Source organism: Trichomycterus rosablanca, chromosome 14 (genome assembly GCF_030014385.1).
Source record: "Trichomycterus rosablanca isolate fTriRos1 chromosome 14, fTriRos1.hap1, whole genome shotgun sequence".
Lineage (NCBI taxonomy): Eukaryota > Metazoa > Chordata > Actinopteri > Siluriformes > Trichomycteridae > Trichomycterus > Trichomycterus rosablanca.
Window position 1 is genome coordinate 7,468,748 of NC_086001.1, and position 19,322 is coordinate 7,488,069.

The 19,322-nt window shown below is 38.1% G+C and overlaps 2 protein-coding genes across 2 annotated transcripts; one reads left to right on the forward strand and one right to left on the reverse strand.

The window, feature by feature from the left end:
- Nucleotides 1-2,465: 2,465 nt before the first annotated feature.
- Nucleotides 2,466-8,772, reverse strand: ppp2r2ca (protein phosphatase 2, regulatory subunit B, gamma a). Its single transcript, XM_063008511.1, has 9 exons — nucleotides 8,589-8,772; nucleotides 7,212-7,309; nucleotides 6,817-6,991; nucleotides 6,454-6,566; nucleotides 5,790-5,967; nucleotides 4,750-4,914; nucleotides 4,451-4,620; nucleotides 3,288-3,379; nucleotides 2,466-2,757 (listed from the first exon to the last, which is right to left on the reverse strand). Exons 1-9 carry the CDS (start codon nucleotides 8,647-8,649, stop codon nucleotides 2,466-2,468), a joined length of 1,344 nt encoding a protein of 447 aa, XP_062864581.1. The 5' UTR covers nucleotides 8,650-8,772.
- Nucleotides 8,773-16,821: 8,049 nt separating this feature from the next.
- On the forward strand, nucleotides 16,822-17,867 carry foxg1d (forkhead box G1d). The gene has a single exon (XM_063009018.1). The coding sequence runs from the start codon at nucleotides 16,822-16,824 to the stop codon at nucleotides 17,863-17,865; it is 1,044 nt and encodes a 347-aa protein (XP_062865088.1). The 3' UTR covers nucleotides 17,866-17,867.
- The last annotated feature ends 1,455 nt before the right edge of the window (nucleotides 17,868-19,322 follow it).

Here is a 19,322-nt window from a genome sequence, read left to right on the forward strand (position 1 = left end):
ATAAACAATGTTAATTATACAATCAGTGAATCGTTGATTATGAATGATTCAACACACTGATGTAAGTTCAAACATAGCAGGTAAATGTGGGTCTGTAGCTCAGTGTAGTGCTTGATTATTAGCTTGATTTTAAAGCTTATGGTTGTTAATATCTTAGCTATATTAATCAATCAAATCAAATGGGAATCAACTATTTTTAATTAATTTTTATTTAATAATAAAATTCAATAAGTGATCAGTTCTAATTTTATTGTATCTACTCATAATTTGACAATCAACATTTAAGCAATTTGTGTTGGAATGTGAAGGGGTAGTTTACAGAAGTCCGTTTGTCGTCGCCTGTTGTTCGTAGAAAGAACGTCAGAGCAGCTCTTATACCTCTTATACCAGGCTTGGCTATAGTTTTTCTCAAATGGCAGTAAAATTTACCAATTAAATCTTTCCTCTAAATAGTTGGGGTTCACTAGTGCACAAAACAAAAGATTATTTAGTACAATTTTAATTTAAATGATTTATAATTTAAATTTGAGGTTATAAGAATGTATGTATGTATATATATATATATATATATATATATATATATATATATATATATATACATACATACTTCACTAACTAAACATATATAATGCTAATAATATAAATTAATTATTAAATCAAGCTGTTTTGATTGTTTTATTACTAATGTCCAGTGCATGTGTGATAAATTGCGCTAACCTACTACCTCTGGGATCAAGGATTCGAATCCCCAGCAGTGCTATCGGCCAGGCAGGCGTCTACATACAGACATGATTGGCAATGTCTGAGCAAGGTGAGGATGGTGAAGGATCGGCGTCCTGTCTGGAGTGTGTTACTGCATTGCATCCTGAAATTCCAAGGAAGCCGGACTCATCGTAACCCTGACCAGGATAAAGTGGAGGTAAAACATTAAAGAGAAATCATTCATTAATGTCTTTTTCATGTTAACAACAAGGTAAGAGATAATGTTAATGTTACATACTGAAATGTGGTTAAGGTAATATGTGCTACTGTGTCAGAGTTTAGCGTTAGTGTGAGTATTGTGTTAACTGAATTCATGAGGTGATGATTCATGAGGTTCATGACTCCAGGGATTCACTTCCATTTTAGCCACAAGAACATTAGTAAGTTGGGTACTGTTGTTGATAGATGCTTCTGGATTTGCTTGTTTACAGAAATCTGGTCCACAAAGCTCTTGTTAAACATTTCTTATGCTGATGTTTCTTCCAGAGACAGTTTGGAAGCCGGTTTTTGTACTGTAGGTTTGTGTGAGCTCTTCTACTGCCATGTTTTGGTTGTCATTTTTTTTTTTTATGGTCATGTTGGAAATAAGTATATGCCAAACCCGCTAGTTAGAACAGATGACTACATACTTTTGATTATTTAGTGTATATTTTAGCCACTTTTTGAAAGATATAGCTATTAGTAGATGTACGGCATGTCCAGTTTGTGTGTATGTGTGCATGTTCAGTTAATTGTGTAATTATGTAAATGTATTGTGTTCACAGTTGCATTGTGGGATTTTATTTCAGAAGCAAATGATAGGAAGACAGTTCGGAGCACCTCTTTATCCGTGACGACCAGGTGACTGCATTCACGAGTCTGACCAGCAGCCCACAAGCTCTGCCCGCAGTGCACCATCCACACCTTCTGACAGATGCTGTGTCTTACCTAAGCACCTGATTTTGAAAGCTCTGCATCCTTACAGATTGTCGGTGAGTCAATGGTGCTCTGTAATTGGCTGACGGAGCAGCCAGTCATACAAAGTAAGCATCCAATATCTGTGAGTGAACAGCAGCTCATTGTGTAGCTTGCGTGTGTTCATGTGAGCATGTTAATACATAGTGTGTGTTTGTGCGTGTGTGTGAATACATGATGTGCTCATGTGTGTGTATGTGTGTGTGTTTATACATGTCAGTGTTGTTTGTGTGTATACATGTGTGTTATAGGGTCTGTTCGAAAACCTAGTGATCTCTCTACATAGATGCATTTTACGTCATCCTACACACGCTTCCGAGAAGAGAGCATGTCTAAATTCTTAATTACCTTAAAATGCTGCCTACTGAGGTGCCTTATTTCAAAGCTGTTATCTGACTGAATAACAAGGGAGCATCCGATGCTTACTTAGCGGTGAAGGCAATCCCAGCAGGCAGTAGGCAGCAAGGCAGCTCACTAGGTTTTCAGACAGACCCATAATGTTTCTGTGTATATAAATGTTTTGTTTTTGACTGTATTTGTGTGTGTACATTTTGTTCAAATGTTTTGTGCGTGTAGACGTGTGTTGGAGTGTGTTTGCATGAATGTTGTGTTTGTGTATATACAGGTGCGTTAAGAGTGTCTATTTACATGTTGCAGTGTGTTTGCATAAATGTTGTGTTAATGTTTGTATATACAGATGTGTTTATGCATGTGCATGTGCATACATGTTGTGTGTTGGAGTGTGTGTGTCACTGGTTTTCTGGATTGACTCGGTCCTGGAAGATGTACAGGTTATTAGAGGCGGCGATGGCAATGATATTTTCGTCCGGGTGCCATGCCATGTGCAGGATCTTCTTCCTAAAGTCCAGGCTGTCTACGCCCACATCTCCACGGCGACGACGTCCCCCGGTGTACACTCTACGCGTCCTGAGCACCGCTCTTGGTTTACTGTTCTCACGCCAAGCCTCGAGCGTGACCCCACGACCTGAGTCCCGGTCGAACATTCGGAAAAAATTATTATATGCTCCGGTCATGATCACACTAAGAGAGAGAGGGAGAAAGAGAGGTTAGACAGAGCTGAGGGGTGGGGCCAGATAAAGAGTAACAAACCTGGAGGCAGGGACAAGTGGAGGGCAGATAAAGCGAAGAAAAGGGCCAGGTTGGGTGGGGTAGGTGTTTGTGTGCTGGGATGGGGCCAGGTGGAGGTAAGAGAGAGCTAAAGGTTCAGGGCCAGGTAGGGGCAGCACAAGCTGGAACGGGTTTAGATGGAGGTTAGAGTAAGCTAAAGGGTCAGGACCAGGTAGGGGCATCGCAAACTAGGGGTGGGACCAGAAGGAGGTAAGAGAGAGATGAAGAAGTGAGGTCAGGAGGAGGGAAAAGAGACCAAGTTAGGGTTAAAGGGAGCTAAAGGGGTAATAGGCAATGGTAGCTCAGTGGTAAACAGGAATAGTAATCCGAATTGAAAATACCAAATAGCAACAACTATAATTAGTTAGTGCTATTAAAATGTCATTGTGTGTGTTGGTGTTAGCTAGTTAGTAGTGTGGTGTGTGAGTGTTATGTTTTCTTACCTGTCTGTACTGTTCCACACACACTCGAACTTGTCGAAAATACAGTCGTTTTCATACAGTGAACACAGCTTACTGCGAAGGTACTCATGCACCTGCACAGATTAACACATGGTAACATTAACATACACATCATTAACATACACACAAAACATCACACACATCAACATACTGTATACCCACACACTAACATCAGTATTAACATCAACACACACACACACACACACACACACACACACACACACAAGTGGAGGGCAGATAAAGCGAAGAAAAGGGCCAGGTTGGGTGGGGTAGGTGTTTGTGTGCTGGGATGGGGCCAGGTGGAGGTAAGAGAGAGCTAAAGGTTCAGGGCCAGGTAGGGGCAGCACAAGCTTGAACGGGTTTAGATGGAGGTTAGAGTAGGTTAGTTAGTTATGGAGGTTAGTGCAGCGGTCTGTTACACTAGCCCACCACAGCCGAGGTCCAGGTTGGAATCTCAGCAGTGCCATCGGCAGGAAGGGCATCTACACTGACAGAACTGGATATCTCTACAGTGGAAGATGGCCAAAGCCCTCCAGTAGGGTTTTTCATCAACATAAACCCACACACTAACATCAATATTAACATCAACACATGGTAACATCAACGTACACATAATCAACATACACATGAACCGAAACACACATGAACATTTACATCAAAACACACACTCATACATATTTATCAATCAACTTTATCAACACACATCAATATAAACCCACACACAGACATCAATATTAACATCAACACACACATCATTAGATGCGGTGGTGCAGCGATCTGTTCAGGTTGGAATCTCAGCAGTGCTATCAGCCGGAAGGGCATCCACACAGACATGATTGGCTATGTCTAGAGGGGAAGGTGGCCAAAGCCCTGCAGTAGGGTTTTTCATGTGTTGCGCCCTGCATTTCTCAGTGAAACTGGGCCTGCTGTGACCCTGACCAGGATAAAGCAATTGATGATTGTTAACAGTAACATCAACATCAGCTTTAACGTGAACACACATATCAATTTAAAGGTCATAATGAATATTAACATCAACACACACATTAACACCAACATCAACAATAACATCCACAAACACTTTACAATAACACACCCATCAAGACATCAAAATAACATTAAGCATAGGTGAGGGAACTTCATACCTGGTACGTCTCAACAGGTCCTTTCTCCATGTTTAGATCCCACACCTTCACCGTGAGGTAATCTCGAGTGAGCAGGTATCTTCCACTGTGACTGAACTTCACATCCGACACTGAGGAAATGATCTCTGAGAAGAACGAACGATTCCCGGGATCTTCAGGTTCCTCAAAAACTAAACACAAAGACACGAAATTATTTAAATGTTTCATATAAAACTCAAACTAAGATTGAAAATGTCTTTAAAAAAAATTTGTTTCTGACTTGTCCAGGAGTATATAAGTTTGTATGTATGTGTACTCACTTTTGGTGTGACTGTCACATAGGGCGGAGCTCCTCATATCACACAGGCGCAGTGAGCCCTTGCTGCTACTGTAGACAAAAAGGTTGCAGTGCTGAGGGTGACATTCGGCCGCTGTTATTACCTCTGTTATATCCTCCATGTTCACTGGTTTAATATCCACAATGTCTTACCAGGGGTCAAGGATCACATGCTAGCATAAGTTAGTAATCTTATTACTATTAACTAAATTGCCAAATGTCAGCTGGATTGGTGTAAAGCACACTGGTCTTTGACTAAAACACATTATTTGGACTGATGAATCACACTTTACTAATTCATCTGGTTGCATAAAAGCTTAAAAAGTGTAATAATAATGTGGGAATAATAATGTGGGTTTTTTAATGGTTTTGGCCTTTAAAGAAGGAAAGAAGGAAAATATTAATGCTACCATCTAGACATTTATAAGCTAGACGATTTGTAGAGCAGTTTGGGAAATGACCCAGGCACAGAGTGAGCTCCATGCAGAAATGGTTTGGTAGGTTTAGTGTTGAAGAACTTCAACCCTATCTAATACTTTAAGTATGGACTGAAACACAGATAAAGATAAAGCTTTAAACACAGATAAAGCTGGGCTTTATTGCCCAATATCAGTAAAAATGTTTATAAATAGTAGTAAATTCCCGCAGTCATGTTCCAAAGTCTGGTGAAAAGCTTTCCAGATGAGTTTTGCTATGGCAGCAAAGCAAGGGCAACTTCAAATGAATGTACATGGTGCAGGATCGGATCCTTATTACATTTTCAGCATTTAGCAGACGCTTTTATCCAAAGCCTGGCAGAGGTGGGGCTTGAACCGGCAACCTTCTGATCACTAGTCCAGTACTTTAACCACTAGGCTACAACATAAGCACATATGTAGGTGAAGGCTACAACTATTAAGCACATATGTACAGTAGGTGAAGGCTTCATACTTTTGCTATATAGAGTGTGTGTGTGTGTGTGTGTGTGTGCGTGCGTGCGTGCGTGCGTGCGTGTGTGTGTGTGTAAGCATGATTGGAGGATACTGAAGCTGCGGTCGGTGATGTCCAGGTGCCACAAGTTGATCCGAAGATCATCAGCAGACAGGTAGGTTTCGCCATCGCTGTTTACTGAAATAGAGTTGATGTGGTAGGTGTGTCCATTAGAAAACACCCGCCTCGGTCGCACCTCCACCATCAAATCAGTGGACCTTAGCACTGGGACCTGGACCAATCACAAAAAGAGAAATAGTTTGTTAGTCCAACACATAATATGCTGGACCAATTACAAATAAGATCAATTTAGCCTAAACCGTTTAAAAGAATGGATTAATCAAACTATCAACTCATACATCCATGTCACTTCTAATTTATTATCCACCATCCATCCAGGCAACTATCATCCATCCTGCTAACAGTGTAGTCTGTCCATCCATCCATCCATCCATACAACATTCATAGTCATTTATTTCATTTTTTTTAAAATAAATAATCTCATTCAACATCCATTAATTCTTTTAATCCATACATTAATTTATTCAGCCACTCATTCATCCCTGCATTCACTCCATAAATGTAATCTATAATAAATTATGTAATTATTTACACATTTTTATATTCTATATTTTATTAAACAGTGTATATAAACAATAAGAACTGTATTATACTTTATGTAAAATAAATTATGTATTATCCCCACAAATAATCTGACCTGTAGTGATGTGATTGTGGAAATGTCCTTCATTCGCCCTTCTTCATCTTTTAGGTTATAACCTTCAGGTCGTTTGTCTCGTTCACTCACCTTCCACAGTTTAATGGTTTTATCTGAGAGAAAAAAAATCATAAGCACTGGCATCAGTATAGAAATGTTCTATACATTTCTTACATCAGTTTTTACTTTGTCAAACATTTCTTAAAATATTTATAAAATATTTGTTTGTTCCATACAGTAGTTGACCAAATTCTAGCAGAACAGCTATAATATAAAATGTATATTTTATTTTGGTTACAATAATACACTGAAAAACTAGGGACACTTGAGTAGAAGTGGAGGAACGACCATGTCCTTGCTCACCGTTGGTTGAGAGAAGAAAGTGGGCAGCATTCTGCTGGGTAAGCCAGCGAATCTTGTTGATCTTTTCCTCAATCTCTAAACTTTTGAGGTAATCAAAGTCAGGCTCATGACTCTGAAAGGTGCTGTAGACGTTATACTCGCCTGCCTCACCCAGGTCATCCTTATCACCTTTAACCTATTACACACAGACAAACACATATGTAAATACTAGTAATTAATATTAAAGTTGAAATATTAAATACATTTAATTTAATTGTTTCATTTATCTAATCATCAAAATTATATCTAATCTCATGTTGCCATTGCTGCTTTTTAAAAAAAAAATTCGAGCAGTAAAGACCAAAATTTAGAGGTCTATCATCTATTTAATGTAGAGGACCGTTCTATCCTCTGACCTCGGACTCTCTTTGGAAGATAACCACTCGCCCTCCCTTGTCTCCAGTGGCCAGCAGGTCCCCTGTGTGGTTAAACTCCACAGTGGATATGACATCAGCTAAAGAAGAAAAACACACAAGCAAGGGTTAATATAATTTACATTATTGATATTGTTCAGTTATTTTCACAGGTCCTAACACAAGTCCATCTTCATTGAACTACTTTCTGAGCTAGTCCAAGTGGAGGCTTAAATCCCTGAGGGGATTATTTTACAAAGATTTAACAAAGAAACTGTAGTGAATAATGTAGAATTATAATATTATAGTTGTATGGTAATGTAGTGGTATATTAATGTAGAAATGCAGTAGTGCATTTAAAGTAACTGTGCAGAAATGTAGTAATGTAGTAATAAATAATAAAGTAGCAATATAGTAATGTGATAATGTGTAGTTATAAAGTGCAGTAATGAAGTACTGTGGGAACGTAGTGATATAGTAATTCTATGATGTAATAATATACTAATTCAGTAACATAGTAAAATAATAGTACTACAGTGATGTAATAGTGGGGCAATGTAGTAATATAGCAATATATTAGTGTGGTAATGTAATAGCAATGTAGTAATACAGCAATGTGGTAATGTAGTAATATAGCAATGTATTAATGTGGTAATGTAGTAATATAGCAATATATTAGTGTGGTAATGTAATAGCAATGTAGTAATACAGCAATGTGGTAATGTAGTAATATAGCAATGTATTAGTGTGGTAATGTAATAGCAATGTAGTAATACAGTAACATGGTAATATAATATTAATGTAGCAATACAGCAATGTGGTAATGTAGTAATATAGCAATGTATTAATGTGGTAATGTAATATCAATGTGGTAATACAGTACTGTGGTAATATAATATTAATGTAGTAATATAGTAATGTAATAGTGTTAAAGTAATAATAAATGAGTAGTGTAGTAATGCAGTAGAAAAGTAATGTAGTAGTGTGGTAATGGAATATACTAGTGTGATAATGCAGTAAAACAGTAATACAGTAGTGTGGTAATGTAGTAATACAGTAATATAGTAATGTGGTAGTGGTTTTTGGTGGTTTTTTAGATTACATTTGGCCATCCAGACATTTTTTTTCTCTGCATATAATGTGACAGTTTGATTTTTCATCCCATGCTTGTCAAAAGGCCACTTTTCCATTTATTCTGTACTTACAGACAATTGGTTGTACAAATGATCTTGGGAACTAAAATTGCTTTGAGATGCTTTAAGTGAAATTTAGGTAAAATGAAAAAAGGTACATTCATAAACTTTTTTGATAAAGACATGTGTTTTAATCATTCATTCACAGCAAAAAATTGAAATCCCTATATTGTGTGTGTGTGTGTACCCTCAGTGACGTAGTCTCGGAGGAAGCTGTGGTTGATTTTGGGACTCTCGTCCTCACCCATGGGCAGCGGCGGTGCGTGTGTGCGTGCCCGTCCAGAGCAGAGCTGTCCAATCAGAAGCGTCCCGCCCCTCTGGGGCTCCGCCCATTCTGCTGCGGCCTAGCTGAACGGCCTGCTTCACAGCATCCTGGGATATGGACACTTCAGACAGAAGGAAGTGTAGCAGTAGAACCCAAATCTCCAATGTCAGCAGTCCTTGATTTTCCAACAGTCTGTCACACACACTTAAATCCAGCAGAATCTGGTGATGGACTTCCACCAGGACTAGTAACACACTTCAGCGTGTGCGTGTGTGTGTGTGTGTGTGTGTGTGTGTGTGTGCGCGCGTGTGTAGTGGTTCCTCACCGGCTGCAGTAATCCTTCATGGATAAACGCAAGAGATCTGGTCTACCTAATTAGAGGTCAAGTGGGTGTATAAATGAATGAAGAGTGAATAAGTGCATAATCTTCCTCTTGCTGCAAAACAACAGTGAGAGTGATAAGTAAGAAATGAAACAAAAAATAAGAGATAGAGATGGAGATTGCAGCTCCTGATCTTTCTGCTAAGCATCTGCACAGCATCACCATGCCACTGCAGCCTCCTCCCTCACAGCCAATCACAGAAGAGCACTGCTTTGTCACTCCGCCCACTGCAGGAGACATGAGGAGAGAGAGATGAGAGAGAGGAAGCGTAAGAGAGGGAAAAGGATGGGGGATGGGAAAAGGTTTTATATTGAAGGTGTTCACACTAAGCAGAGCAGAACTGGGGATGAAACTATTCAAAATAAAAGCACAATTTGATAAGGGTGGAAGTGAATAGTAAAAGTAGGAAAATCCCAATTTCTACCCTCCAGAACAGCACGGTCATGTCAAATATTCCTCTATGTTTGTTTGTTTTTTTATTTTAATGTCATGACTTACACATTGGTTCCGTTCATGACAGGACAGGTAGGATTCATCAGTTCAAGTTCAATGTCGGACACAGTCACTGGCAATTTTGTATCTCCAACGTGTCTTTGGACTGTGGGAGGAGACCAGAGCTCCTAGAGAAAACCCACACAGGAAAAAGACCTTTCCATGAAATTATGTCAATTTTAAAACATGTTTAGAGGTTTGTTTTTTTAATACATTAAGAAGCAAAAGTTGACATTCACAAATGTTTTCAGACCCTAGATTTAATACTGTAGAAGGCCTTTTGCAACAGTTACAGTTCCAAGTCTTCAAGCTTTACCTTAATTGTACCAAATTTGTAAGATTTGTTTCTCTTCTTCAAAGACAGAGTACATGTGCTTGACTGGCCTGCCTGTAGTCCTGTAGTCTCCTATTAAAATAAATAGTGCATCATCAAGAGTTGAATCAACTGCAGCCATGAAGTTGAAATCTTGCATAAACCAAGAATGGGCAACAGTTAGTATAATCAGTTCCCAAACAACTGAAAGGGGTAACTAATAGGACAGGTGATGTAACATTGGTAAACAAGCCTCTGTTTCTGTGGCACATGCATCAAATGCTAAAATTGTTCATATTTTAAAAAGTACTATCAAGTTGGTCAATATTACAAATCTTTTCTTTTTATTTTCGGCATTTAAATAAACAAATTGTATTTTTCTTTTACTGCATTTTACAAAATGTCCCAACTTTTCTGGAAAAAAATGGGTTTGTAAACTGTTTTCAAACCCTGTGGGGTCCCAGTCTAGCAATGTGGTATTAAGGTTAAACAATTTATTAAGCAGAGATTTTATTATAATTATTAATATAAATGGGGTGCCTTGTTTTGCCATTTAAATATGTAAAATAGCATATAATGGTGGACTGGGTGTTTTCTCTAACTAGAACTTTAATTATGAGGTCGTCATTGTTACAGAACCTAAATGCATCACTGCAAGTTTCAAACAACATTAAGTGCCATTTAGAGTGAGAAAGCACAGACCACAACCTGCTCTGCAAAGTGTTTCTTTTATCAAGACTACTTTCTCAGAGATAATTATCTATAAAAATGGTCATGTATCCACTATTAGACACATTTGTACTAGATACATGTATAATATCACAGTAATGAAAGAATTAATAGACTATGAAGCTTGTTATAAAAATATAACCTAATATTTTTAGGACTCTGCAAATATCAGTTCCAAAGGATGATACAACCTCCATAACAAAAGATGCATTTAAGAGGCAGTGGAAGGACTTTCTGGTGGGAGTCCCAGAATTTAAAAGAGCTTTTACTGAGACTGATGCACAGGGTGTGAAGAAAGAAAAGTGTACCAGCTTCACACACTCTCACTGGACTGCACAACCCAGAAACCCTGCAGACTCCTTTTTTCTGTTAAAGGACTCCTCCCTAAAAGCTGAGGTAGTTTCATGTTCTCTAGATATGAGTTTTCTGAACTGTTCTTATGAGTACTGGGTCAGTCAGCAGTGGTTAAACCTTCTGCTCAGATTGCAGAGAGGAGGAAGAGAGAGGCAGCTCTGCAGAAACATCTACATAAGTTAGATGAACCTCTGGAGAAGCGCTATATCATCAATGCTGCTGTCCTTCCAGACCTTCATCCAATGATAAGCACAGTTCCTGCCCCAACCACTGAGATGACCATGATCAGTGGACTGCATGGTCTGAGCACAGAGAAGTACCAAAGCATTTATCATTCAGTTGTCGATCCAGTGAGATTCCCTCTCTCCGGACGCTGTGGAAGGCACTACAGTGTCCTACAGTGAAAGAGGAGGTGCAGTCAAACTCACAGGTTCATTATAGTGAGAGTTTCAGCGCACCTACACTGAGCAGCTTTGCTCCAGTGATTGAAGTTGACACCAGCGGAGAGCCCATGCCTAAACAGCCTCAAGCAATGAGACGAGGAAAATAATAATCATTTTCCATCTTCTCTATTTTATTAATTTAATTTCACTTTATTTAATCATATTAATTAGATTATAATATTACTGCATATATTCATTTGATCATTGTCTGTTTTACCACTGCTCTATCATGTTCAGGGTTGCGTGGCTCTAATTCACTGGGAAAAAAGGAAACAGACAGGTCACCAGTCCATCAAAGGGTAGACAGACAGACAGACAGACAGACAGACACACACACTCACACAAAGGGCAATTTCTAGTATCCAATTGGCCTGACTGCATGTTATTGGACTTATGGAAGGAAACCGGAGCACCCAGAGGAAACCCACATGACACAGGGAGAACATGCAGACTGCCCCCCCCCCCCCCCCCCCCCCCCCCCAGACCTTGACCAGAATAAACTGGTTGATGAAAATGAAGAGAAATATTTTACATGGATTTAACCCATAAAAAATGAAACCCATTAAAGTTTAGTGAGTGTATGCAATGCACTTTTTGACCACGAGGTGTAGCAGTAGACCATCATTTGGCGAACCTGGGCTTCATAAACCGTGTATAATAGTCATGCATCTCTGTGATCACGGGTACATCTAGTGGTGACAGGGAGTACGTAGAAGAGAGTTGGGCACTGGAGGTACTGTACATGTTCAGCACAAAATAAACCATTTGCTTCTATAGCAGTCTCTACTTATTTGTAAGTAATTCCACACAATTTTCAAGTGCATTTGTCTGGAATTTGTGCCATTCATTCGAAAAAGTCAAACACTGATGTTGCAATTAACACACCAATCCTCACTTGGAACTCAATTCCAAAGATGTTCAATCAAGTTGAAGTCAGGGCTATGTGGTCAGGGCTTCAGTTCAATGAAGTTTCTCCACACTCCATTCTTTTGGAAACAGTCCATCCTTTGATAGCAATGCTTGTCATATCAACAACTGATGGGTACACTGGTGAATTCTAACGTTTCACTAGTGAGTGTAACATGTTTATTTATAAATTTTACATGAGTATATTGGGGGTACATTTTGAGATTATATGAATATGCACAATATACACTGATCAGCCATAACATTAAAACCACCTCCTTGTTTCTACACTCACTGTCCATTTTATCAGCTCCACTTATCTCGTATCTCCACTTATCAGATCTCTGCATGCTTTGTTAGCCCCCTTTTATGCTGTTCTTTAATGTTCAGGACCCCCACAGGACCACTACAGAGCAGGTATTATTTGGGTGGTGGATGATTCTCAGCACTGCAGTGACACTGACATGGTGCTGGTATGAGTGGACAAGATACAGCTGCGCTGCTGGAGTTTTTAAACACCTCACTGTCACTGCTGGACTGAGAATAGTCCACCAACCAAAAATATCCAGCCAATAGCACCCTGTGGGCAGCGTCCTGTGACCACTGATGAAGGTCTAGGAGATGACCAACTCAAACAGCAGCAATAGATGAGCGATCGTCTCTGACTTTACATCTACAAGGTGGAATAGGTAGAAGTGTCTAACAGAGTGGACAGGGAGTGGACACAGTATTTAAAAACTCCAGCAGCACTGCTGTATCTGATCCACTCATACCAGCACAACACACACTAACACACCACCACCATGTCATTGTCACTGCAGTGCTAAGAATGATCCACCACCTAAATAATACCTTCTCTGTGGTGGTCCTGACCATTGAAGAACAGGATAAAAACAGGCTAAAAAGATATGTAGAGAAACAGATGGACTACAGTCAGTAATTGTAGAACTTCAAAGTGCTTCTATATGGTAAGTGGAGCTGATAAAATGGACAGTGAGTGTAGAAACAAGGAGGTGGTTTTAATGTTGTGGCTGATCAGTGTATATTGTGATTACAGGCTTGTACCCAGGGCATGGATTTAAATATCCATAAATAGCTTCATAAAAGAAATGCCAGAATAGAGAACAAATCAATGTTTGACTTTGCATGATACTGAATTACTTTACTCTTCTTAGCAGCCTCGACCATGCGTGCATCCTGTTTCCTGAACACTATTTGGCCTGAAGCACCAAGTTTGAAGACTGCTTTTAGCTTTGAAGAAATGCACTTGACATCACAGAGACATGTTGGTCAGCATGTTTGAAGGTGATGAGAGATTCATCTTCTGGGCTTCTACAGTAGTTCATATTTCATTTGACTGCATTCTGACATGGTGTGGATTGTGTTGTCTTCTATCTGACTGAAACTTTGTGTAGCGTTGATGCCACGACTGATGAATAACTGTAAATGACAAAATATAAAAATGAAGCAAACAAAAACGGCAGCTTTAAAGAACAAATTATAAGTGAAGACATTAAAGAATATTTGACCTGACTTGGAAAATATTCAATTAAAAGAGAGATTTGTTTAGGTGGAATGGCAACTAATTAACAGCATTTTGAGCTGTTAATTGGCTGTTGATAGGCTATGGGGTGTAACTTGACCACTGCACCACGGGTGTGATTTTATAATGGCAAATAAATAGTTTTTAGGCTTTTTTTTCACTGTTTACCGACTTTATGTGATTTAGACTAAGCTAACTTAACGGCTAGCTTATATATCGTCGGCACTCGATTTACCACAAGGAACGCTGGGTACTGTAGTTTCTAGAAAAAAAGGCATGTCGTGCCCAGACTTAACACATTTTTTAAAAATTCTGAATATATATATATTATGTGTGGTCTAGTTTAGATTATTGAGTAATTCAATATTTAAAATCAAATCACAACACAATAAATTGTGATAAAAGAATTGCAGAATATTTTAGTAATAGCCTCCTGTCATGTCACAATGATTTTAACTTTCACTTAGCAAGACAATGATCCCAATCACACTCCCAATTTCAACTAAAGCTTGGTTAAGGAATCAGTCCTGGAATACCCAGGAGCGGCCTCCTCAGTCTCCAGATTTAAATGCCGTAGAAAATATTAGGTGGGAGTTAAAGAAAGCAGTTGCTGCACGAAATCTCAATGAGAGGGAAGCTACTGCATCAAAAGAATGGGCAAAGATTTCCAAATATTCAAATATAAGGAAGGTATAAGCAGCTTGTTAACACTTACCGAAATCTGTTATTGAAGGTTATCAAGGCAAAATGGTTGTTCTAGCTTGGGGTTAAATAATAACGCACATGGACATTTGTCTATAGGATTAGACCCTTACAGAAAATAGATACAACTTGTTTTGGAGCAATATGACCACTGGTTTAAAAGTTATTTAATATATTTAATAGAAATTTGTTATTACTATGAAATAAAGGGTGACAGTATCAATATAAAAGTTGTAGTATGTAATGTGGGTTACACTTGATAAAATACAACTTGTTTTGAAGCAATATGACCACTGGTTTAAAAGTTATTGAATATATTAAAATCTGTTATTACTATGAAATAAAGTGTGACGGTATCAGTATAACAGTTGTAGTATGTAACGTGGGTTACACTTGATAAATACAACTTGTTCTGGAGCAATATGACCACTGGTTTAAAAGTTATTGAAATTATTTAATAACAATCTGTTATTACTATGAAATAAAGTGTGACGGTATCAGTATAACAGTTGTAGTATGTAATGTGGGTTACACTTGATAAAATACAACTTGTTTTGGAGCAATACGACAAATACTTTAAAACCTATTGAAATTATTTCATAAAACTCAGTTATTACTTTGTAATAAAGGGTGACACTGTCAATATAGCAGGTGTAGTTTGTCTTCTGGCTTACAATTGATGAAGTTCAACTTCTTGTGGAGCGTTTTAAAGAATTGATTGGAAGGTATTGATTTTTTTTTATTATTAAATTCTGTCAGCTTAATAAGGCAGTAATTAAGTTGCCAATTAAAGAGGTGATGTATGTCATGTTGGTTCCATTGCGACGAGCTGTTAAAAAGCTATTAAAAGTATTTCCTTAAACAAAAAAAATGGTTTTAGTGCTTGGACCCCTATGATTGCTATTTGTTGCTGTTTCTGTGTTATGTGAGTTTGTAGACGCTCCCTGAGCTCTCGTAGCGGTTACGGCACACATTGAAAGCAATGTATTGTTTACATTTTACAAGCATCTATTACAGTAGTAAACTGAATTGTAGTTCATTGTCTTGATTGCCAACAATGACCAGTTACACAGATTAGCCTTTTTGTACGCATCTTTTAAAAGCTATTGAAGAAAGAAATCCGAATATGCGAATATGAAACCAACTTTACCGCAGTCTGGAACCTCCAGGAGAGGCCTCCTTAGTCTTCAGATTTAAATACCATAGAAAATGTTGATGGGATATAAAGAAACTAAGCAGTTACAGCACGAAATCCATCAAACCTCAATGAGGGGAAAGCTTTTGCACGAAATGAAGGGTCAAATATTTCATAGCCTTAAGTAAGAAGCTTGTTAGGACTTACCGAAATCTGTTATTGAAGGTTATCAAGGCAAAATGGATGTTCTGGCTTGAGGTTGAATAATAATGCAAATGGACATTTGTCAAGAGAACTAGATGTTTTATTTAAACTCAAAATTTAATGTAGCATATTAATAAATATTCCTTCTCTCTTTACTGAGACTTTTTGTTATATATTTTCATTCAGTTCCATACAAATAATTGTTACACCTTTTAATGTGGGTGGTGGGTGGGTAGCACTGTTGCCTCACAGCAAGAAGGTCCTTGGTTCGATCCCCAGGTGGGGCGATCCAGGTTTTTTCTGTGTGGAGTTTGCATGTTCTCCCCGTGTCTGCGTGGGTTTCCTTTGGGGCCTCCGGTTTCCTTCCACAGTCCAAATACATGCAAGATACAAAATTGTCCATGACTGTTTGACATTAAAACTTGTGAACTGATTAATCGTGTTTAACAAGTAACTATTGTTTCTGTCATTAATGTAACCTAAATGCGTAAAACATGACGTTAAAATTCTAATAAATAAAGGTGAGTGGGTTGAATCGTTCCAATTGCAATAGCTGAAACGTCTTATCTTAATAATTAGACCAAAAGTGTGTGTACAGTTTGTATTAGGTATAGCCGTTCGTGTGGGTGTGTGTAGGGGAGAGAGAGAGAGAGAGAGAGAGAGAGAGAGAGAGAGAGACTTCGAAAGGTTTTACCATTTCAAATTCATTTCAGCATCGTTTACTTACTTTGACTTTTTCCTGCGTGTTGCAAAAAATGCCAGTTGGGCCTGGCATCATATTATTGACTTGACATTAAAAAATCAAACTCCTCCCTCTGAGTGATGTCGCGATAAGTTACAACCTACAATCCTTTAATTACTCAATTTTGATATCCAGACGCCAATCCAAGCTCATGCAAACATCCTGCTGTGTGCTACACCTCTGTCTGAAGGTTCCTGACCTGGCCTAAAAATGGGAGATCAAAAAGAAGTGACCACGGTGCAGAAATCCACATCATTCAGCATCAAGAGTCTGCTGCTTCCATCCAGAAATGAGCCACGGGATCCAGGATCGGGTGTGCCAGAGAAAAGCGCTTTTACGCAGGGCATCGATTTGGAAAAACCTGCAGGTGCTGGCAGTGACACTGAAAAGTCTAACAAAGCAGATGAAGCAGAAGATGATAAGAATGAACCGGAGAAAAAAGTGAAGCCGGACAAGCCTCCGTTTAGCTACAATGCGCTGATCATGATGGCCATCCGCCAGAGTCCAGAGAAGCGGCTGACGCTAAACGGCATCTACGAGTTCATCATGAAGAACTTTCCCTATTACCGGGAGCACAAGCAAGGCTGGCAGAACTCCATAAGGCACAATCTGAGCCTTAACAAATGCTTCGTTAAAGTCCCAAGACATTACGATGATCCAGGGAAAGGGAATTACTGGATGCTGGATCCTTCAAGTGACGAGGTTTTTATTGGAGGAACCACAGGGAAACTGCGTCGGCGCTCCGCCACTTCCAGAGGCAAACTTGCGTTGAAGCGAGGTCTCCGATTCGCCCCTCTTGGTTTGGGAATACACGACCGGGCCATCAACAGCAATCCTCTGTACTGGCAGATATCACCGTTTTTATCTCTACACCACCCACCATACAACCCACCATCCCCCGGATTTCTGAATCAGACTCAGTATGGATCACTGATCCCCAGCGTGGAGCAGCTGGGCTCCTCGGAGCTTGCCCGGCCCATTTTGGGCGCTTCTGGAGGGAATCTAGGGTTCACAAACTCCTACGGGATAAGCACATCTCCAGTAGGGTTGATACACAGTCAACCAGGGTATATGGTCTCTGGAAGCCCGCAGCAGCAGAGCGCGTCCCCGTTTAGCGCTCCCGTCACTTCCGCGCGCACTTTGCTTTCGGACACGCTGAGATCCACGTTCCCGTCTTTCTCTCATGTCGGATCAGACTTTTCGGGAGTTTTATCTTATCAAAAAAGGGTTCAACCGAATTCATACTTGAACTAAAGTTTACATGTGGAAGTAGCCAACAGAGACACTTAAATTCATAGGGATTCTTACAAACGAACACATCATCCATAAAAATGGTACTTTGCGCAGTATTAAGATGTAAGGAAGATGTAAGTTGTTTTAATAAGTTACTTCAGTCTGTCAATGGCATGCATTTGTTGTTCACATCCGTATAAAAAAGTAATAAATATATTACATATTACACAGCATTATATGCAGCCTTTTGGTAAATTATTAGAGCAAATTATTTGTACTGGGACTATTAACTTATCTTTTTTGTCGTCATGAACGTTTTAGGTAAATTGTAAATTTGCAGAGTTTATTTACTATATATATATATATATATATATATATAAATATATAAATATATTTATATATATTTAAATATAAAATATATAAATGATATATGAGCATAGCAGAACCTAAATGACAAAAAATAATGTACCTATAATAATGAACTACCAGTAGTAAATGACATTGGCATACATTTTGGTGAATTTATTTAGGGTTGATGCTTTTAAACTGTTTTAAACTGTCGTATTCGTTTAAACTCTGCAAATGTAAAATTTATCTACTACTTTTATTACGTATATATATATTATATATATATATATATATATATATATATATATATATATGTATATATATATATATATACACACACACACTTGTCAGAATATATATATATATATATATATATATATATATATATATATATATATATATATATATATATATATATATATATATATATATATATATATATATATAATGACAAGGGTTTTCCCAAGTATATCAAAGGCCACGTGGTCAAACATTTCCCAAACTTGCTCTTCTTAATGTACCCCAGTCCCTACTTTACTATATTAAGTATCTATTAACATATAGAAATCATATTTGTATCACATTTTATTTAGCGCATATTTACAAGACAACAACAAAAATAATAACAAGGTAAAACACTACATATCTCTTCTTTGTGCCGTTTTCAATGATTTCTTAACCCTTCTAACATAAGACTGCACTAAAACCTAGTTTAAATGTGCATTTCAACAAATACATAGTATAACAGCAACACAGTTGTGGCTTTTACTTTGTTTAGAAGTGTTAGTAATTGTACACATACTTTAAAGTATTTATGTTGATATAATGTACACATTCCAATTAAGGTGACTCCATTTAGAAATAACTTATGTGACCTTTGGGTGTAAAGAGATCTATGGCTTTTCCACAAATGCTAAAAAAAAACTGAATTCTGTATTGGTTAGTTTAACCATGTGTAAATAATTCAGCATTTGTTACATACATTTGTGTAAACACTTTATATTTTTTGTGCAATATAGGGAGAGTATAAACGTTTTGTTTAACACTGTTGTTTTAACAGTGATAAATAAAATGTATTTTATTCATGTCACCTTTCTGAAAGGTGAAACGTTGGACGCTGTTTTGAAAAG

Excerpts from the sequence above, each read along its gene's own strand:
- ppp2r2ca (XM_063008511.1), bottom strand. The coding sequence starts at position 8,649 with ATGGGTGAGGACGAGAGTCCCAAAATCAACCACAGCTTCCTCCGAGAC. Across the intron at positions 4,915-5,789 it reads CATCACCGACCGCAGCTTCA|ACATTGTGGATATTAAACCA; the intron begins GTATCCTCCAAT and ends ACCCCTGGTAAG. Across the intron at positions 3,380-4,450 it reads GACCTGTTGAGACGTACCAG|GTGCATGAGTACCTTCGCAG; the intron begins GTATGAAGTTCC and ends TAATCTGTGCAG.
- foxg1d (XM_063009018.1), top strand. The coding sequence starts at position 16,822 with ATGGGAGATCAAAAAGAAGTGACCACGGTGCAGAAATCCACATCATTC.